The sequence below is a fragment of the Stegostoma tigrinum genome, chromosome 30 (assembly GCF_030684315.1).
Source record: "Stegostoma tigrinum isolate sSteTig4 chromosome 30, sSteTig4.hap1, whole genome shotgun sequence".
NCBI lineage: Eukaryota > Metazoa > Chordata > Chondrichthyes > Orectolobiformes > Stegostomatidae > Stegostoma > Stegostoma tigrinum.
The window spans coordinates 7,773,228-7,795,920 of NC_081383.1; the positions used below are offsets into that span (position 1 = coordinate 7,773,228).

At 40.1% G+C, this 22,693-nt stretch overlaps 1 protein-coding gene across 3 annotated transcripts in view; it reads right to left on the reverse strand.

The window, feature by feature from the left end:
* Positions 1-1,671: 1,671 nt before the first annotated feature.
* LOC125465719 (zinc transporter ZIP3-like) overlaps positions 1,672-22,693 on the reverse strand; it is a 31,057-nt gene continuing 10,035 nt past the window's right edge. The window contains exons 2-4 of one of the 3 annotated variants that reach the window (XM_048559474.2): positions 19,435-19,511; positions 12,433-12,826; positions 1,672-5,446 (exon numbers count right to left, since the gene is read on the reverse strand). In XM_048559474.2, coding sequence (XP_048415431.1) covers positions 4,706-5,446; positions 12,433-12,639 — 948 coding nt within the window. In that variant the 5' untranslated portion in view covers positions 12,640-12,826; positions 19,435-19,511 and the 3' untranslated portion in view covers positions 1,672-4,705. Of the gene's footprint in view, positions 5,447-12,432; positions 12,827-17,345; positions 17,581-19,434; positions 19,512-22,693 lie in introns of those variants that run through there. The other 2 variants (XM_048559476.2, XM_048559475.2) reach the window with 2 other exon arrangements.

Genomic DNA, 22,693 nt, shown 5'->3' on the forward strand with positions numbered 1-22,693 from the left:
TTTTGGTAATACAAACAAGGACAGGAACTTATACAATTAATGGTAGGGCCCCGGGTAGTGCTGTAGAACAGAGACACCTGGTAAATAATTCTTTACAGTTTGAGTCACAGGTAGACAGGGCTATTAAGCACACTTGCCTTCATTGCTCAGGCCTTTGCATATCAGAGTTAAGACATCATACTGAGGTTGTACAGGTGAGGCCTCTTCTGGAGCATTGTGTGCAGTCTGGTCTCCCTGTTGTAGGAAGGATATTATTAAACTGGACAGGTTCAGGAAAGATTTACCAGGATGTTGGTGGGGATGGAGGGCTTGCACTACAAAAACAGACTGGAAAGACTTGGACTTTTTTCACGAGTGCAGGAGGTTGAGGGGTGACCCTATTGAGGTTTGTAAAATCATTAGGGGCATAGATAGGGTGAATGACAAGGGTCTTTTCTCAGGTGGGGGAGTTCAAAACTAGGGGGCATATTTTTAAGGTGAGAGGAAAAATATTTAAAAAGGTCATGGGGGCAACTTTTTGTTTTACACAGAGTGGTTTGTGTGTCGAATGAACTGCCAGACACAGTGGTGGATGCAGGTACAGTTACAATTTGTAAATGGCATTTGGATACGTTCATGAACAGGAAAGGTTTGGAGGATATGGGAAAAATGCAGACAGGTGGGGACAGTTTAATTTGGGAACATGGTTGGAGTGGACAGGTTGGACCAAAGGGTCTCGGTGCTTCATGACTACGAATCTAATTGATGGTAGCCTCATAAGACTTGTTTACAATTCAAGCTTTATTAATTTAGTTTTTAAATTCCATCAGCTGGTGGGGTTTGAACATATCCAGAGTATTAGCCTAAATCTCCAGATTATCAATCCACTAACATTACTGTTACACCACTATCCCCACCAACCTCACCTTCAATGTGTGAGAATAGTGACCACAAGTAGAGTTTTCTTAACATCTTTAAATCAATGGGGGCAGAGATGTAAGGTCAGAAAACGTGGAAGAATATAGTTTCGTTGGGTCTGCTGAATTTAACAGCAGAACCCGACTAGCAGTTTTTGTTTCTATTCTTGACTATAGCAGGGAATGGAGGTGAAAGATTAGACACTAAGGATGATCTGAAATCAGAAGAGTTTGTGGTTAGACTTGCCGGTTTTCCTGATGCATGGCCTGAGTTAAATTTAAAATGGTGCACTGCTACAAAAAGGAAACATGCTGTTGAAACTCTTCATCTGGAACTCATCAGGACAGAAGTGCAAGAATACCACATCTTAAAGGGAACAGTAATTTATCCTGCTTGAGAAATTGTTGGGAATTGGAGTCTGATTGGTACAGGCATTGCCAAATATGAGGTACACAATTTCACCACATTTAAGTTGCTAATCTATGTCCTGATATTGGCTGGTTGGTAGTTCCCTTTGCGATCCTCACTACAACCCGCCATAACCCACAACTCACCAAATTCCATTAAAAGCATGAAGTTGTGGGTATAGCTTACTTGTGCTTCAGATATTTTAGCATTCCATCCAACCTAAGCTGCCAGTTTTTGGAGGTTTTGTGGTTCCAGGAGCAATCCAATTCAACAGAGATTGGGACTGAATTTAGGACCAGCCTTGTCTGTAATGATCGAGATCTTTTATGATCAGGTAAAAAAGGCAAAAATACTCTACACCTGATGCACTGGTGGCACAGTCAGTCCTTTATTATTGCTACAAAGTTGCACTTAAATATTGATGGAGCTCACTGCCCAGACTGAATTTTCAATCTACATTGGGATCCAAACTTCTAATAGAAAAGCAGACTGATGGTTGTACAGACTACTGGCAGAGTGGATACCAAACAGAATAGGTATCAATACCTACAAAGAAAGTACATCTCAATTCAAGGACAAACTAAAACAACACAGGCCTGAACAATAGCATACCCTATTGGATAAACATCACCTTTTTTAAAAAAAAAGTCCTATTAGGCAAACGAAGTTACCATAGACAAATAATCATCGTTCACCTTTTAGCAAGAAGATGCTGTTAAATCAATATTAAAAAGTAAATGATACACATTTCAAATCTATCAAAAACAAATAAAAGTGTTCCCAGATGATCACACGTTAAAAAAAACTGGCATTGACACACAATATTAGGCCTCAAAATCCTTAAGTGCTTCACGTACAATTTACTATAAATTGCAAGATTGTCTTGCAAGTATATTCTAATATTGCTTAAAGGATAGGTTAACATTTCTCCAGCAGCTTAAAAAAGAACTGGTTTCCCTAATTTAGTTGATTCAACAAAGCATTATTAATGAAGTAACTCACTGCCTCACACTTCTACTTCATACTACTGCATTTCACTTAAAAGGAGACTGAGTTCTCACAATTACAAAAAATGTTCAATGACAAAGCTGTTGAGCAAAATACATTATATTTACAGTAATATAGTTCCTCACACCATCTGTGTCGAAGAGCATCATATTTACTTTAGGCAACACTCAGAACCTTAAAAATGATTATAATTTCTCTTCTTTCCTGTTGCTGATTAATAATAACCCACCAGCACATGCTCTATAGTCTCAAAGAAGGAAATTCTTGAGTGAGGTTCAAGTTGGCACGGCTTGTGCGACTGTACCACAACCACAGTCAGTGCCCTCAGGGGAGAAAAAGGAAGAAGTGAAATTCAGAAAGGCGAGAGTTTCTCTGGCTTACTATGCCATAGGAAATAGAGCCGCTGCTAAGCCATTAACTGAGACCTCTAAGGAATTCACAGGCAAGAAAAAAAAAATCACCAAATGAAGTGTTACTCATAGAATAGATCACAGAATCCGTACAGTGTGGAAACAGGCCCAGTGGCCCAACAAGTCCACACCAACCCTTGGGGTATCCCACTCAGACCCATCCCCTTATAACCCACCTAAGCTACACATTCCTGAACACTTGTTTAATCTACACTCATCTGTGTTACATCCTGTATGCAGCATTCTCTCCTACCTGTCTTCAGACAACAGCTTTTATCCCAAAAGGGCAATCATCCTTCATTTATCTTCTGTCAACCCCATCTACAACAGACTATCCTTCCTGAGTTTTGTTGATTTCCTGGCACGTGACGTAACTATTTCCGGCCCAACTCCTTTTGTTTATAAATAAAAAGTCATCAACAGTTATCTAATAAGGAGAGTCACAAGCAAAGTTTATTTTGCTGACTGCTGGTACATGCTTTTCACAGACACTGGATGGGCTTCAGTACTTTACCCTGAAAAAAATGTATGTGCCAAACTACTCTCTGCTGGTGCTGGAGGCATCACATCTCAGCAGAATTTGATTCTGACCTCAAAATGGAAGAGGGGCCTCTACACTGTCGCCAGCAGCATGATTTGCTTATCAGATTTATGCTGATTTTTCTCCATGTCCAGACCTGTGGCAACAAATTTGACTACAATCCCCTAACTAGGGGAGATTTATTAATGCAGTGTAGATAAATAGTTCAACAGTGCCATCAAGCACCATTAGCAAGCAGAACTGAATTTGATGCTGAGCAAGCTTAGTCACTACATCATACTTAACAGCATTGCATTAATCCAGGAGTGAAGTGCATTATTTCATTAAGATTCAGTGCTTCCTTCCATTCAGTTTTCCTTAGTGAAGTAATAAACACCAGCGGCCTAAATAAGCAAGTGTTCAATCAGGATAAAAGTAGGAAGTTCTTCTCTCCTTGCCTGCACCCAGCTCGACCTAACTTTTCTCCATCCTAAAATCAAGAAACAAATTTTGCAGTCACCAGCAAATCAGTACATTATCTTTTTTATGCTCAAAGCTTATCGAGTGTGTCGGCAGGCTACAAATCCCAAGAAAATGACAGTCCAATCAAATTATGCCCTTGCTTGATTTCCACGAAAAGACATGCTTGCCAAGAGACATGGGGATCAATAGTTGGAAAGGAGATGAATTCTCCACTCCTTAGTTCAGGACCCTTGGTAAATCTTTACCATCAGCCAGACTGACGTCTGTGTGCTTAAAACAAGCTTGAGATAGAAGATGCAAGTCTCTTGCTGTGAGATTAAAGTACAGTAAGGAAAATAAATAATCCCTGTGCATTCTCACTTTGACACTGGCACCCCCTTTGGTATCAAGGAAAACAGGCTGTTTCTATCAAAAACACAAACTTGAAGAAATTTGTTAAATGCTTACAATACATTTTATGCAGTCCAGAAAGTATTCAGCGCATAAACTTTAAAAACCCTGACAATAATTTAAACATTATACACCAGATATACACATATGTAAACATATTCAGCAATGTTGACACTAGAATCGCAGTAAAATATTATGGACTTGTGAAGTGAATAGTTGTAACAGGCAAATATTCCATTGTATAACACTAAGTTGACATACTGATGAAAACAATTTCAGGTGAATTAAGCATGCCACATGAGATACACTGACATATTATAGTGCAAAGATTTAAGTTAGTATTTTTCAAAAAACCTTTTTGCTTACTGGCACTTAATATACTAAGTAAACCCAGTACCAACCCTGTACCTTATGCTTGCAGCAACTATAAAAACAGTTAGAAATTTACGACGACGCTGGTTATTACACCACTACCCACAAATGTAATGATAGATTGGAAAATAACAATATTGTGATCAGAGATTCTAATCAAATAGAGTGAGATGGTCATGTGCCTTCATTGTAGTGCAAGCTGAACCAAGGCAAAATGTTACCACTTTAGAAAGACAAACCCAGCCAGTAATGTGTACCCCAGGATCAGAGAAAGTACTTTCAGAAGGCGGTCATGCTTTTCTTCAAATTCTTTCACTAGAATTTCAAAGAAAGTGACAAACAGAAATGTCCCAGCTGCAAAACCCTGCAGTACAACTGATGCAATGTGACTGCCGAGGCTGTCGGCACTCTGAATGCCCATCCCGATGCCTATTCCAGCTGGTATCATTGCGCTGACCATCACGGCTAACTTCAGTGCATCTTTCATCAGCACACCGCCTTTAGCCATGCTCACTCCCAATGCCACAGCAGCCAGTGTCTCATGGACTGCCACTCCAATAAACAAATTGATGACCTTTGCTCCTTTCTCCTGCAAGCCCAGGGCTAAACCCTCAAACACAGAGTGAGCAGACAGGGCAAACACGAGGCTGAGCAAACGCAAAGGGCTGGAATGAGGCAGCTCCAACAAGTTGAAAGAATGGCTATGTGAAGGATAGTTGCGGCTGTACAGGTTGCTCTGACCTCGTCCAGGTGAAATGAAGGGGCTCTCATACTCAGAATCGCTACCCGCTTCCGAGCCCGCATTGAATGTCTCCAAGTCAATGAAGGATGTTTTCTCCTTTTGAAATGTCAGAATCAATTGTTCGACAAAAAGAGTCAGAAAAAATCCCACCATCATTGTTGTCTCACCCAGCGGATAGTCACTTGATATGTTTCCACGCTTAAGAACCTCTTGAACCTGCAACAGGAAGTTAACAGTCTATAGAACAATGTTTGAAACTGAGCAATGAATGATTAACAAGACTGGTGACATTTATTCCATTAGAAACCTGATATTTCTGACACTTAATTTCACACCTAACAGTAATAATTACAATTAGATTTTTTCAGAAAAATTATCCAGTTGGAATTCCTAAATTTCTGTTTAAAAAAAAGAAAATTGAGATTCCCTTGGTGAATTCAGTTTCAGGCATGGCTTCCAGTCTTTGTTGATGCCAGCTAGTGACAATAAAGCTGAGATATTTAGGTTTCTGTGTCCCTTGACAAGGAAGAAGGGAATTCAAATTAGTCAGTGTTCATGGTTCTGTATAGTAATTTGTGTTTCCCAGTTGCAATTACATTACACAGGGTAAGGTGGGAGGGGAAGTAGGGGAACACTCACAGGGCATCTGGCGAGAGCTGGCCCACTCTGGGCATACACCACATGCATGAAATTGGACAGCAGCTAGAAATTAACTGTAACACAAGAGTCAGCTCATTCAGAACTAAAGTATGTCAGATTAAGGAACTGTCATTAGTTTGAGAGACCCCACTACAGATGTAAGTATTGGTTCTACACAACCAGAGTGTTACCTCCTCCATTTTGCCATGTTGTCCTCCACTTTATGGCATGCGCCTTTGCAAAGAACAGTGACTTTTAATTGAGGTTCATCCAAAGAAGCTCTGCCATGCAGGCCTCTGTGCTCTACAGGATGTGCTGAAGGATGTAAACAGAGTCAAACATTACGCACACCTGGAAGACCATCAACTCACTGAAAGACACCCCTTGGTCTGCCCAGAACTTGATCTTCCATTGCAAGGAATTTTCCTTACCAAATATTGCATGCTGGCACCTTACAAGGTCAAAGATTACATGCTGAGGCACACACTAAAGTTTGGGGAAGCAAGGCACCAAGGGGAATGGTCATTCCTAGGACCTCTCAGCCACTGTTATACCCTTCGGGCTATGCACCATACAAGGAATGCATGCTGCTAACCAAGAGTTTTGAAAATGTATTGAGGCACATCAAAGTGGAACACACTACATCAAGGAAAATGTTACTTCTATTACTCTTTGTTTAATTTTTAAATTGCAATTTTTTTCTTCAAATCGTATACTTGATGCAGAGTGATTTTGTAAATAATTGCATGAAGTGGAACATGCTGTATTGGGACATGTTGAATTTCCTTGCAAATTCTGGAACATTCGGTCAAATGTTTTGTAACTTTTAAAACAAATTTTATGAAGAGAGTATATTTTTGTAAGAAAAAATAGCTGAGGGGAATACTGAATAATTTGGACTGCACTGACTTCTGAGCTCGGTGTCAATTCTTTTACTGTCCTGTGGAAGAAAGAATAACTAAGTGGGGGCATTCAGCAACAGATCTGAAAGGTTTTATTAGTTTTTCCAAACCAAGTTGCATCACACCTCTTCGTATAATAGTGTGGTATCAATGATGCTGGTGTTTCCTCCAGCTTTCTAGAGCCAGAGCTTTGTGGCAACAGCCTAAAGTGATACAATGTATATTTATAAAAGATGAAATCAATACAAGGTCTGCATTCCCTCAGAGTTGCATTCTGTCTACTTTATTCCAAGGGAAACAATTAAAGACTTGAATTTCTGCAGCCTCTTCTATGACTATAGAAAGCCCCAAAGCATTTCATAGCTAATGAAGTGCTCTTTTATGAGTAGCAATAGTCCCTCAGTGCTGTGCGTTTATTTAACAATATGAATGATCCAATGTCATCCATGGACAAAATGGTGCCATTAAATTGCCACATTTGTGGACGTGCAAAAGAAATTGAACAGCCCACCTACTTATGGACCAGGAAGAAAACCTGAGGGAACATTGATGTACTATCATTATAATGTAAGAAAAGACCCACAAATTGCCATATGATAATGAAAGTAGAAAAAGTAATAATTTAAATACAGTTATGCACAACTACAGGACAACTACTTTGAGTGCTTTACAGCCAATGAAGTGCTTTTTTTGAGAAGCAGTCACTTATTATAATGTACGGTCAGGTAATCTGTTTCCGTGTTGATTGAGAGATAAACGTTGGACATGTCACTGGGCATAACTCTCCCGCTGTCCTTTGAAGGAAAATGTCAAAGGTATCTCTTACATTCACCTAAGGCTAGTCAGGTTCTCAGTTTAAGGTCTCATCCAAAAGATGGCACCTTTCAAAGAGGTGCATTTACATAGTACTGTACTGGAATGTTAGCAGACATTTTTACATTCAGGCAGTTTTCTAACCCAGAGGTGAGAGAGTGTTAACAACTGAAGATAGTTGGAGACTAAAGCAGAAATTGCCGGAGAAAATCAGCAGGTCTGGCAGCATCTCCTACTAATGGACCCTGTCATGAGCTTTTCTTTCTTCTGAGCATAGTACCATCCATCCCTCTGGCTCTCTGTCGTTTCCTCTCTCATTCTGGGCTATATCTCCATTTATCCTTTCACTCCTGTTTTCCTTCCCTACTCCCCCAGCCCCCGACGCACCAATTTCAGTCCTTTCCTATCTACTATTAGTTCTGTACAGGGGTCACTGGAATGAAAACATTAATTCTACTTTCTCACCATAGACGCTGCCAGACTTTGAGTTTCTTCAGCAATGCCTGTTTTGGCTTCAGTTTTTCAGAATTCACAATGCTTTGTTTTATTGTACTTGGAGACGAGTTAGTGCTGTGGCTTAGAACCCTGCTCCAATACTTTACAGCCTATCTTTCAAATCAAATGTTCATTCGCCCCGGACGAATGTGAGGTGTCAGTAAACAGAGTTTACATATTCTCAAGTTGGTTCTAACCTGCTGCAATTTCATGACAAATGGCTCTTATGTTCCACATGATTCCTCTCCCACCCATTTTCACCATATCCTTATGTTCCATTCTTTTTGATGTTGTGTCTATTTAGTTTCTGTGCTATTCATTGCAACTGTTTTAGCAAGTTCCACATTGGAAACATTCTTTAGACTTACAATGTCAGTCTCACATGGAGAATCAAAACGATGACTGGTGACAGAAGTGGATAAAAGCATGCTTTTTAAAAATTATTTACGTGGAAGTCAGGCAATGCTGGAACGGGCAGCATTTATTGCCCTTCTTAAATTGACCATGTGAGGGTGGTGGGGGACTGAAAACAACAAGTGCTGGAGATCACAGCCGATCAGGCAGTATACGTAGAGAAAGCAAGCTAATGTCGAGTCTTCATCACATACTGTCATTTTGTACTGCTAAAAGGTGAGTTCAGAATGTTTCTGCAGTGCCTTTGAAATTATCCTATTCCGGGATTTTGATTGAGTAAAGATGAACAATGGCCGTACGGTATCAAATCAGGATAAAGTACAACCTAGATGGGTAAGTGCTGGTGGCAGTACTCCCATGCACCTGTTGCCCTTGTCCGAGATAGCACAGGATATGAATTTGAAGATATTGTCTATCCTATGACCCAAGAGCACTCCAAATGTACAAGGCAGCCTATACTCCAAGCACTTACATCCCCCAGTGGATGTAACAACCTTGTCTAATTTACATTATCATGAATTCACCATTCATTGAACAGATATATATTTCTGTATCAATATATAGCTCTGGAAAAAAACTCTATTCCAATCCATCTGGCCTTCAAAGTCTGCAATCAGAATACACAGTTCAGCATTAACATTCCTCAATTAATTTTGCTGATAAATGCCTGATCAGCTTACTCTCTTTATGCTAATACAACAATTGTTTAAAAAATCTATCGAAAACTCACTATGCATGAGTTACAACCACACATAGGTACAGAATGTATTATTTTACATGAACAACAACCTATATTTGTACAGCACTGTAAATGCAATGGGGATTTTACAAAAATGCATCAACAGGAAATAATAGCAGAGAAAATTACGGCACCCAAAACTGAATACTGTTGAGTACCCCTTTACAGCTAGGTGCAATTTCTCTGTGAGTTTACTTAAGAGTTCAGGTTCTAAATGAGAACTGCAGCATTGACCAAAGGATGGAACAGTGCAGTAACTATTGTGGATGCTGGACATTTTCGCAAAACCAGAACTGAAATATAATAATTTTGCAGAGATAATAGCACCTTTAACAAAGTAAAACATGGCAAGGAACTTCTTAGGAGCATTATCAGACAACATTTGAACCACATAAAGATATGAGAAGAGGACCGAAACCTAGTTTAAAACATGTCATAGAGGTAGAGAGAGAGAAGTCAGGAGGCAGAGAGGGAATTCCAGAGCTAAAAGTCCAGACAGTTGAAGGAACAATTGAGAGTAGTGGTGCAATTAGAATCAAAGATCAGAACACAGGAACAGGAGTATGCTATTCAGCCTGTCAAGCCTGCTCCACCATTCAACAATCATGGCTAATCTGTGGCCCAACTCTACATTCCTGCATTTGGTCCATATCCTTATTATCTTTGCTTCACAAAAAAATCTCAGATTTTGAATTAACAACTGATCCAGCATCCACAGTCATTTGTGGAAGAGCATTCCAAATGTCTACCACTATTTTTGTATAGAAGTTCTTCAAAATATCTCTTGAATGATCTAATTCTCAGAGTATGTTCCCCAGTTCTGGAATCCCAATTAGTTTACCTACGCTGTCTTTTCTTGTTAATATGTTGAAAACTTCTAAACTCTAGGAAAAACAGAACTCCTCAGAATTTAAAACCTGAAGTCCTGGTGACATTCATGTAAATCTACACTGTACACCCCCCCAAGGGCAAAACTTTTTCCTAAGTGTGATGCCCGGATCCGCTCTCAGTACTCCAAGTGGGGTTTAACCAGGGTTTTATATATCTGCAGCATAACTTCAGCATCCTTACACTACAGTCCTCTAAATATAACAGCCAGCATTTCATTCATTTTCTTGATTATTTCCTGTTGCAGTTCACGGTATTTTAACGATCTATGTACCTGAACACCCAAGTTTCTTTGGACATCCACTGTATTTAACTTCATTCCATCTAGGAAGTTTCTTGATCTCTTCTTTTTCAGGAAAAAATGGATAACCTATATTAGCTTACACTGAACTCCACTGCCACAGATTTTACCTTTCATCTAGTCTCTACCTCCTTGTAATTTAGTGCTATCATCTCCATTGTCTACAATGCCACCTAACTTTGTATCCTCAGCAAATCTGGGTACATGTCTTTCTATGCCATTAGAAAACAATGTGAATAATTGAGGCCCTCACACATCCATTTGGGACACCACTGTCACACCCTGTTAGTTTCAGTACCTACTCATTATCCCTACTTTCTGTTACCTCTTAGTCAATAAATTTCCAAGCCATGTCAGTAATTTAGCCTCAATTCTGGGCTTATACCTTAGTTAACAGTCCGTTATGTGAGACTTTATCAAATGCCTCTGGCAATTCAAAAAAAGAGGTCAGAATTAGAGCAGCACTCTTGTGCTGTTCTCTGGAACAGGACTGGATGGGATGTTTGAAGACATTGAGGGACTACGGGGGGAGATTGTGAAGGTACTGGCCGTAAACTTCCAAACTTCCTTTAAAGAAGAGGTGGTGGCCCAGAACTCAAAAATTGCAAATCTTTGCACCCAGTACAAAAACAAATCAGCCAACAACGGCAAGCCAGTCAGTTTCACCTCTAAGGTAAGAAAAGTCTTTCAGAAAAGGTAATCAGGACAAAATTAACAGGCACTTGCACAAGCATAGATTAAGACAGGCCAGTGAAGATTCATTAAATTCAAAACATGTTTAATTAACTTTTGAATTTTTAATTGAAATAATGGTAAGGAATGATGATGATAATGTGGAAGAGGTGAATGTTGATGGGCAGCATATGGATTTCAACAAGGCATTTGATAAAATGTCATATAATAGGTTTGCCAACAATGTTGAAAACCATCGGATAAAAAGGACAGTGGATGTCTTGATACAAAGTTGGCTGAGTGACAAGAAGCAGAGAGGTGGTGAATGGTTATGTTTTGACCTGGAGAACGGCATATTGTGAAGTTGTCTATAGGTTGGCACTAGGGCCAATGCTTTTGAAATGACTTAGAATTAAGCGTAGATGTGGAAAATTAAATGTAATGCAGAGAAGTGTAAGGGTTGGTTGGAAGATCAAAGCTGAAAATATACAGGATGCAAATCTAAAGAGGGTGTAGGAACAGAGGAACCTGTCAGTATATGTGCAGAAATTGTCGAACACAGCTTGGTAGGTTGAGAAAATGAAGAGGTATTAAGGATCTTGGGCTTTATAAATTAAGGTATAGAGTTCAAAAGCTTTCCAAAACGCTGGTTTGGCTTCCATTGAAGTGCTGTAAACAATTCAAGAAATCATACTGTAGGCAGGTTATGAAGGCTTTAAAGACAGTACACTAAAGGTTCAAGAGAAGCATTCCAGGAATGAGGGACCTTAGTTACGTGGTTAGATTGGAGAAGCCGGGGCTGTTCTCATTAGAGACAAGAGGTTGAGAGTAGATTTGAAAAAGGTGTTCAAAATCACATGGGGGTATGGATAGAATAAACAGGGAGAAACCATTCCCACTCGAAGAAAGGTGAACAAAGTGTACAGCAAAATACAAATGGCAACACAAGGATTCCTTTTTTTTAAAACACAGCAAGTGTTTATAAACCGTGGTGAGGCAGAGAACTGGATAAGCAGCTTAAGAAAGAAGAAATAGTGGTGCAGTTGAAGGACAGGAGAGTGGGGCTAGCCAGGTTGCTCTTTCATAGAGTGGGTGGACACGAAGTCTGAATGGTCTGCTTCTGTGCCACAACCATGCAAGAAATTTAAACAAAACAATGCTCTTATTCTTTATGTATTTATGTTCAAAAGGGAATTTCACATCAACCAAACTTTTTGAAAGAAGAACATTTGCTAAAAAAAGTTGTGTTTCATGAATCAACTATTTATACATTTATGTTTCCAAATCTCTCCAGATTGCTCTTGCTATCAAAGACAATTAACAGAAATACAGTCCTCACCTTTTCCCTTACAACTGGCAACAAAGCATTGAAGCAGGTTGCCAGAAATACTCCACCACCAAATGAACTGCAAAGTGAGAGCACCTTCTTGGACTTGTGTGCTTTTTCATAGTCAATTTGGATCATTCGAACAGGCAACAGTGAGCCCAACATCATTAGGATGAAAACCCCAGCCATGCAGAAGACTTTTGTCACCAAAATATTCATCTTCAAATCCAAGTTACGTTGTATCTGCTTTCATGAAGTGAATTAAAAGACACAGAGATGGCGGTGCTCGAGTTCAATTTACAGCTGAATTCTGTTGTCTGTCATCTTTCCTTTCCGAAGAGCGGGAAGCCTTGGCCCACTTAACAAGCTGTCCAACGATTTGTGAATATCTCCAAATTCATTGTAACTGCAAAAGAAAAACAAACCATTGACAAAAATCTGCTTCTTTTCTTTCTCCAATTCTTAAACTTATGCTGCAAAAGTAACAAAGCATTTCTACTTATGATCTATTCTATTCTATGAGTAGGAGGAAGGAGGAAGGAGGAGAGTGGCACAATGGGATGACATGACTCATTCTGAATGATGCTGAATGTTGCCAAATCTTTTTATCTTGCAACCCTCAGGACAAACACAAGAATGCGAAAATTCCAAACAATTATGACAATTTATGCCACAGAGGAAAGAATGATGATTGGTTGGCAAATCAACGCTCATTGGCCAAAGTACTGCCTTGGTGTAAGCAACACGGATCTATAGGCTACCCGAGCTCCCAGGCTATTCTAAAAAGGCACAACGCTTGAACAAAATGGGATCATGAGTCTAAGTGTATGTTGCTTCAAGCAGAGAATCATACAGAAGAGGCCTTTCTTTTGAATTGTCAAAAAATATAATATTACCTACATTAGTCTAGATTAATCCCACTTTCCCACCTGAGGCCTGTAGCCTTGAATGTTAATGAGACTTCAAATGCTCGCCCAAATACTTTTTAAAGGTTGTGAGGTTTACTACCTCAACTATCCTTCCTTAAATTCCCCCAAATCTCCTGCCTTTCACTTAAAAATTATGCCTCCATTTTACTGACCCTTCAACTAAGGGGAACAGCTGTTTTCTTCAATTCGCCTTATGCATCTCTTGTTCTAATGCACGTCTATCAAGACCCCCTCAACATTCTCTGTGTCAAAGAAAACAATCTGAGCTTATCCACCCCCTCTTCAGAGCTGAAATCCTCCATGCCAGGCAACATCCTGGGTGAATGTGCTGTGCACCCCCTCCAGAGCAATCACATCCTTCTTACAGTGTGGTAACTAGAACTGCACACAGTGCTCCAGCAGTGGCCTAAAGAAAATTCTGTTCAGCACAGCATGACATCCCTGTTCCCATGTTCCGCTGAGCTTTCTAGTGTCTTGCCATTCAGCAAAACTAAAATGAAGGAAGGAGGAGGGCACGTGCCTGCCTACATCAAAGGAGCAGAGGTGGAGATAGTCGGGACTGTCAAGTTCCTTGGAATGATGATCACCAACAATCTGTCTTGGACCAGCCACATTGGTACGACAGTCATGAAGGAGCACTATGCTATTCTTCCTCCGGAGGCTCAGGAAATTCAGCATAACCATTAGGAGCCTCACCAACTTTTACAGATGCACCATAGAAAGCACCTATCTGGGTGCATCACAGCATGGTATGGCAAATGCTGTGCCCAGGACCATTAGAAACTGAAAAGTTGTAAACACAGTGCAGACCATCACACAAGCCAACCTGCCATCCACTGACTCTATCAAAACTTCTTGTTGCTGTAGAAAAGCAGCCAACATTATCAAAGACCCCTCCCACCCCAGTTATAATCTTATCCAACCTCTCCCATCAGGCAGAAGATACAAAGTCTTAAACACATGCACCAACAAGTTCAAGAATAGCTTCTTCCCCACTGTTATTGGACTACTGAGTCGACCTCTCAATTTCAAATCTAATGTTGACCTTGCTTTTACACACCTCTTGTATGCCTTGCTCTGTTCAGTCACCCTATGATCTGCCTGTACTGCACGCAAAATAAAACTTTTCACTGTACTTAGGTACATGACCACAATAAATCAAAGCAAATCACTATGCACTCCCTTGTCTTGTTCTTTCTTCTAAAGGCAACATCTCACATCTGTCTGGGTTAAGTTCTATCTGCCACTGAACTGTCCATCTGACCAATCCATTTTTATGCCCCATAACCTAACACCTTCCTCCTTACTTACAACTACCCAGCCACCTTTATGTTATCCACAAACTTATCATCTACCCCAACACTGTCATCTACATCAGTTGTAAATATCACAATTAGCAAGGGATCCCTGTGGTATGTGTCTGCGATCCAAAAATCAAGCATGTGTAAACAAACTGAACTAAAAGTTCAGCTGATTATCATAAGCTGATTGCTAGTGTAGCCATTAGTGCACATGCGATCAAGACAAAAAGATTCAGCAAGACCAACACTATTGTCCATCTTACAACGAACTTGAGGTGAAACTGGTGAGTTGACATATTGACAACAGAGTGGCTCATGAATGCATTAAATAAGGCTGATCTGGATACACATTTTGACCAGGCTGGGTAAGAAGGACAAACTTTCTTCCCTAGATGGAGACTGATAAGTATAAATTTTTTAAAAAACTATAACAAAATCATAGGTACATGTTCATAAATATGCAGATTATAAGAAATTATTAATTGAATTTAAATTCCTCAGCTGCCATAGAAAACATTGAATCTATGACATAAGATCATTTTTTCAGGTCACGAGATTACTTTCATAAAGACAAAGTGATGGAAAAGAACTTAGCAGGTCTGGTCATATCCATGGCAAGCAAAACAAACAATGTTTCAAATTCAATATCACTCTTCTTTGAAACTGCAGTATGATAATTGCTGGATAATTTTCACACAAAGTCAAAATAAAGCCTTCCACTGACATTACAATATGATTTACTTGCATCTTAAATATTCCTTTAATGAAGAAAATATTTTCTTTGTAAACAAAGCAATTTCAGGGATCTCTATAATAGTTATGTTAGTCCAGTGCATTGGTCAGTGCAGAATAATTTAGTAAGATCCTTGAGGGTTCAGCTGCTAATTGGCATTGTGAACCTTTCTGCAATATTGAGTATATATATATGTATATTATGGTGAGGGCTCATGGTGCATTGGAAGTGTCCCTACCTCAGGGCCAGAAAGTCAAGGTTCAGCCCCTACCTTGCATGGAAGTGTGCTGCAGGTTGATTAAAAACACATTTATGGCCCTCTCACAGTTATGCAATACTTATTGTCTATATAATAGACAACATAATCACCGAAGCTTAGACATAGGTTGAAACCACGTGTCACCAGTAATCTAAGTGGAGAAAGAAATACTTTTAAAAATAAATGCAAAGGCTGACTTTTCACCTCATTTAAATCTGGTAATGCCAATGAAAACAAATACCTGTAACACTTCATGGGGTTCTGAGGAAGGGTCATTCAACACGAAAGATTAACTAATTTTTCTCCACAGGTGCTGCCAGACCTGCTGGGCTTTTCCAGCAATTTGTATTTTTGTTTCTGATTTACAAAATCTGCAGTTCTTTTGGTTTTTTCAGTTATAAGATTTATCAGAGCCAACCACCTTTGCTCCAAAATGCACATTAGTATTTTAAATTCAGGAAGCCCTCTTTCTCAGGCTTATTCATATATCAGCACCCCTTACACTATAAGACTCAGAAACATAAGCAGGCCATTTACCACAATGGAGTCTGCTCTGCCATTCATGAGAAGACAGCTCCACTTTTCTGTCATTTCTCCATAACTCAATTCCTTTACTTAAAAAAATGTCAATTGAATAAGCCAGCCTCAACAGTCCTCAGCAGTAAAGAATTTCACAGATTCACTACTTTCTGAGAGCTCACAGCTGATCTGATTGCGGCCTCAAAACCACTTTCATATCCTCCCAGCCAAACCCTGTCCCATAACCCTTGATTTCCTTGTTGATTAAAACTGTTTGTGACTCAATCTTAGATATCTTCAATAACGCAATCCCCAGTGGGAAAGAAATTCCACAAACTGATAACCTCTGAGAGAAACAAAACTCACTTGTGTCTTAAATAGGAGAACATTTTTTTTTAAAAAGACTCCAATTTTGGTGTCACCCTGGTCCAATGTAACTGCAACAAAGGTTCCTCACTCATATTCCAAACTTTTAATGAAAGCAAACATACCACTCTCTTTCCTAAGTGTTTGTTTTATCAGTGCATTAGATCTTACATTTTTCTTCTTTAGTCCCTCTTGGGGTGCGGGGATCACTGACAAGGGCAGCATTTTTTGCCTATCTGTAAACACACTTGAACTGAGTGGTGAGTTTAGCTGTTTCAGTGGACAGTTAAGATTCAACCGCATTGCTATGTAACCTGGAGTCACATGGAGGTTAGAGCAGGGTAAGTACTGCTGAGCTCATTCTCTGAAGATTAGTGAACCAGATGAGTTTTTAACCACAACAAATAATGGTCGTCATGGACACTGCTATTAGGCCTAGCTATATATTTCAGACTTACTGGGTGGAGTTTAAATTCCACCAACTGTAGTGGAGGGGATTAGATCCCATATCCTTACAGCGTTAGCCTCACCAGCTGTGAATTTTATTCCAGTGGCATTAACACCATTGAACAGGTGGTAGTGGCATGCCTTCCTTAAGAGTAGGAAATCTGCCATCCTTGCCCAGTCTAGCCCACATATGACTCCAGACACATAGCAATGGAACTGATGCTCTGAAGTGGTCCATCCTCCAGTTCAACAGCACTTAGGGGCAGACAGCAAATGCCAGAGCTTCCATCTCAAACATCTCAACAAGGAAATGAAAAGCTACACCCCATCAACTCCCTGCAAAATTGACGACAATTAAACGTCTGACTCACCCATCCACCTTCAAAGCCTTTTATTCAGGAAGCGCTGCGTGTGTGTGTGTTTGTGTCCCGAGGTGATGCCACCCACAGTCAACCAGCCCCCTCCCGGGGGCTCGTTCCCTCCTTGTATAAAATACGCAGCAAAATCGGGTTTGTTTTGGTTTACATTCGAATTCAAGGTTTCCGCTGCGAAATAATTAACAGCGACGTTGCCGCCCCGCAATTTTCACTTGGCTTCCTCCGTGCCGTGTGTCAGTCAAATGGTTCCGACCGAGGGGCACAGAGAGTGAAGAATAGTTCCACTCCACACCTGATAGTTAGCCCTGTTGGCCAAAAGAAGTTAACTGGGATCTCCCATTAGGTATCCACTGGGAATCTCACCGAAAGGGCTGGTTCTGGCTGGGATTTTTATCTTTTGGCGCAATACAAAGATAAAATACTGGCCGAATTTTTTAAAAAAATCTGCCAGAACAGACTCAATAGCCTATTTCTACTCTTGTGCGTGTGGGGTTGTGAGAAAGGGTCGGATTCCGACCCGGAATGTCAACTTTGCTGCTCCTCTGATGCTCTCTGGTCTGCTGTGTTCTTCCAGCTCCGAGCTCTGTTATCTCTACTCTTGTGTCTTATGGGTTGTCAAATTGAGTCAGATGTATCATCACTTGACATCCTTCTTCATGCCTCTCCCAATGCCACATACCACCCACCCAATGTATAAATGTAATGGTTCTGAAGGGGTTAATGTACCTGTACATTGAGCTCCACCCAACCTTGATGATGCCACTCAGGCTGGAGTTCTGTAGTGAATACCCAGGGGAGTAGATGTATTCTGTTAGAAATTATGCCTGGCAAGTTAATGGATACTGTACCAATGCTCCTTTGTCTTTTGCACTGGGTCTCTACACCATCTGTCCCTTGCTCATTTTACAACTCTGTGAAAAATAAGATAGAGTCACACAGCACAGAAATGGACCCTTTGATCCAACCAGTCCAATGCAACTATAATCCTAAACTAAACTAGTTTAGTTCATGATAACAAAGTATGGAGCTGGATGAATACAGCAAGCCAAGCAGCAGTTTAGTTCATATTCCCTCCTAACAATTCTTATCCATAAACCTATCCAAATGCCTTTTAAACATTGTAACCATACCTACATCCACTACTTCCTCTGGGAGTTCACTCCATACACAAACCATTCTCTCCGTAAAAAAAGTTGCCCTCCTGTCTTTTTTAAATGTTTCTCTTCTCACCTTAAAAGAATGCCCCCTAGTCATGAAACGCCCCATCCAAAGGAAAAGACATCTGCCATTCACTTTATCTGTATCCTTCTTATTTCGTAAACCTCTAAACGGTCACCTCTCAACCTGCTACATTCCAGTGAAAACAGTCCCAAACCATCCAGCCTCACCTTATAACTCAAACCCTCCATTCCCAGCAACATCCTAGTAAATCTTTTCCAAATCCTCTCCAGCTTAATAATATCCTTCGATAATGGGGTGAACAGAACTGGACACAGTATTCCAGAAGAGATCTCCAACATCCTATACAACCTCAACATTACATCCCAACTCCTATACTCAAGGGTCTGAGCAATGAAGGCAAGCATAATAATTTAAAAGCAAGATAAAGATATAACTTTCCAATACATTTTAGTTCTGGAAATGATTCATCAGCTGGACTTAAAATGTTAATTCTGTTTCTCTCTCCACAGATGCCATCATGAAATTAACCATGTTATGTGAGATAGGTGCCTCTTCTCTTTAGGTTCCCCAGTGGTCTATCCACTACCAATGATAATTAGACAGATTCTAGATGCAGCCTCAAGGAAGGAGGAGTCTTTTGTGATCAGTGGGCACCACAGGGGCTGGGGTGCATAAAAAAACCCAAAAATGTTATTTTAACTTTAATTTAAAAGTTTCATTTGGAGTTTTTAATTTTTTTTACAGTGCTCCTTAGGAGCTATCAATTCTAATTTGACTAATTGGCCTACATTTTAAATAGTAGAGAAAGGAGAATTAGTGACAAACCAGAATGCTATAATCTGGCACCAATGGTATCTGAAAATATAACAACCCAAATGCTCCTCCTCTTCATTTCTCTTACATTCTTCCCTCGTCTCCCCACCATCTTGTCTTGCTTGTGTCTTGTTTACTTTGTTGATAAATCTGAGGTGATGCACTCTGGAAGAAGTAAAAAGACAAAGAATGACAGGACATTAGGAAGCTCAGAGGAACAGAAGGATCTTGGGATGCCTGTCCATAGATCCCTGAAGAGAATAGGTTGATATGTAGTTAAGAAGGCATAAGGGGAGACATCTTTATCAGTCGAGGCAAAGATCATAAGAAGAGGATCATTATGTTGAAGTTGTTCAGAACTTTGGTTATTCCACAGCTGGAGTACAGTGCAGTGTTTGTCGCTACACTATAGGGATAAAGCAGTTCTACTGAAGGGCTCACAAGGGAGATTCACCAGGATGTTATCTGGAATGGAACATTTCAATGATGAAGACAGCCTGGATAAGCTCAGGATAATAAAAAATTGCAGATGCTGGAAATCTGAAACAAAAACTGAAATTGCTGAAGAAACTCAACAGGTCTGGCAGCATCTGTGGAAAGAAAGTAGAGTTAACATTTCAAGTGCAGTGACCCCTTCTTCAGAATGCTCGGATCATTTTCTTTAGAGCTGAGAAGGTTGGGGGTTCCTGATTGAGCCAAATAAAATTATTAGAGGCACAGAAAAAGTGGATAGAAAGCAGTTATTCCCCTTTGTTGAAGGGTCTGTAACAAGAGTGAAAGGCAAGATGTTTAGAGGGGATTTGGGAAAAACTCCTTCACCCAGATGGTGGTATGGGGATCCAGAATGCACTGTCACTGGAGGGTCGTTGAGACAGGTAACCTCACAACCTTTAAAAAGTACTTAGGTGAACACTTGAAATGCCACAACACTCAAGGGCTACTGGCCTAGTGTGGGAAAGTGGGACTTATGTAGATAGTGATAGCAAGAACTGTAGATCCTGGAGTCAGAGTTAACAAAGCGTGGAACTGGAGGAACACAGCAGACCAGACAGCATCAGAGGAGCAGGAAGGGTCCCGACCTGAAACGTCAACTTTTCCTTTCCTCTGATGCTGCCTGGCCTGCTGTGTTCCTCTAGCTCCACACTGTGTTATTTCTTGAGTAGATGGCAGCGTATTTTTGGCAAAGGGCCTCTTCTGTACTGTATGATTCTAGGGAGGACCCATTTTCTCCTTATCACACCTTAAATCACACACATTTTCTCTTTCTCTTTCACAACCCCTTTGTCTTTTGCACTGGGCCCCGATGCCATCGGTTTATCTGCTTCTTCTCCACTTCTCTCAAAAATATTTTAAAAATTCCAACAACTTTCAGTTCTGAAGAAGAGTCATTCTGGATGCTGTTGGTGAGACCGCGTTTAGAGGATTGTAACAAAAACAAAATTGATGGAAAAGCTTTCTTTTCCGAAGAAGGGTCGAGTTATGAGCCGTAGCCATTAGAAATTGAAGCAGGAATAGGCCCCTCAAGCCTGTTCCACCTTCAGTCAGATCATGCCTGATCCCAACATTCCCCTCATCCACTTTCCTGTGTAACCCTGGATGCACCAACTGATCAAAAATCAATCTGTCTCAGCCTTAAATGTAAACAAGAACTCTGCCTCACAGTTGTCTGTGTCAAGGAGTTTCAAAGACACTCACTCGTCTGAGAGAAGGAATTTCCCCTCATCTCAGTCTTAAATTGGGCCCCTTTATTCTGCAAATATGCCCTCTGGTCTTAGAATCTACAATGAGGGAAAACATTTTTTTAATACTTAGCCTATCAAGCCCTTTAAGAATGCTATAGATTTCAATGAGATCACTCCTCATTCTTCTAAATTATCTGTTTTTCTCTCTGCTGCCAGACTTGCAGAGTTTCTCCACATTTCCTGTGCTTGTTTCAAAGTTCCAGCATCTGCAGTATTTTGCTTTTATCTCAGTGAGCCTGCGACTGGTTGCCCATCATTACAGTACACAGCCTTCCCAAGACGAAAGAGGAAGCCCTTAAATTTGGAAACATATACAGATATAAAATGTAACACTTATTAATTATTATGGTAGAATCCTGCACATTTGCAGAACAGAAAGTTTAATTACAGCTGCTTTGTTGATTCAGGCTATTCAAGTAAAATGCAATCTATTGTTCACATTTATATCTAATAAAATATTAGATATCTAAATATCTAATGCTTAGATAAACTGCTGAATATTGAAATACTATATCAGCCGTAGCCATTAGAAATTGAAGCAGGAATAGGCCCCTCAAGCCTGTTCCACCTTCAGTCAGATCATGCCTGATCCCAACATTCCCCTCATCCACTTTCCTGTGTAACCCTGGATGCACCAACTGATCAAAAATCAATCTGTCTCAGCCTTAAATGTAAACAAGAACTCTGCCTCACAGTTGTCTGTGTCAAGGAGTTTCAAAGACACTCACTCGTCTGAGAGAAGGAATTTCCCCTCATCTCAGTCTTAAATTGGGCCCCTTTATTCTGCAAATATGCCCTCTGGTCTTAGAATCTACAATGAGGGAAAACATTTTTTTAATACTTAGCCTATCAAGCCCTTTAAGAATGCTATAGATTTCAATGAGATCACTCCTCATTCTTCTAAATTATCTGTTTTTCTCTCTGCTGCCAGACTTGCAGAGTTTCTCCACATTTCCTGTGCTTGTTTCAAAGTTCCAGCATCTGCAGTATTTTGCTTTTATCTCAGTGAGCCTGCGACTGGTTGCCCATCATTACAGTACACAGCCTTCCCAAGACGAAAGAGGAAGCCCTTAAATTTGGAAACATATACAGATATAAAATGTAACACTTATTAATTATTATGGTAGAATCCTGCACATTTGCAGAACAGAAAGTTTAATTACAGCTGCTTTGTTGATTCAGGCTATTCAAGTAAAATGCAATCTATTGTTCACATTTATATCTAATAAAATATTAGATATCTAAATATCTAATGCTTAGATAAACTGCTGAATATTGAAATACTATATCAGCCGTAGCCATTAGAAATTGAAGCAGGAATAGGCCCCTCAAGCCTGTTCCACCTTCAGTCAGATCATGCCTGATCCCAACATTCCCCTCATCCACTTTCCTGTGTAACCCTGGATGCACCAACTGATCAAAAATCAATCTGTCTCAGCCTTAAATGTAAACAAGAACTCTGCCTCACAGTTGTCTGTGTCAAGGAGTTTCAAAGACACTCACTCGTCTGAGAGAAGGAATTTCCCCTCATCTCAGTCTTAAATTGGGCCCCTTTATTCTGCAAATATGCCCTCTGGTCTTAGAATCTACAATGAGGGAAAACAT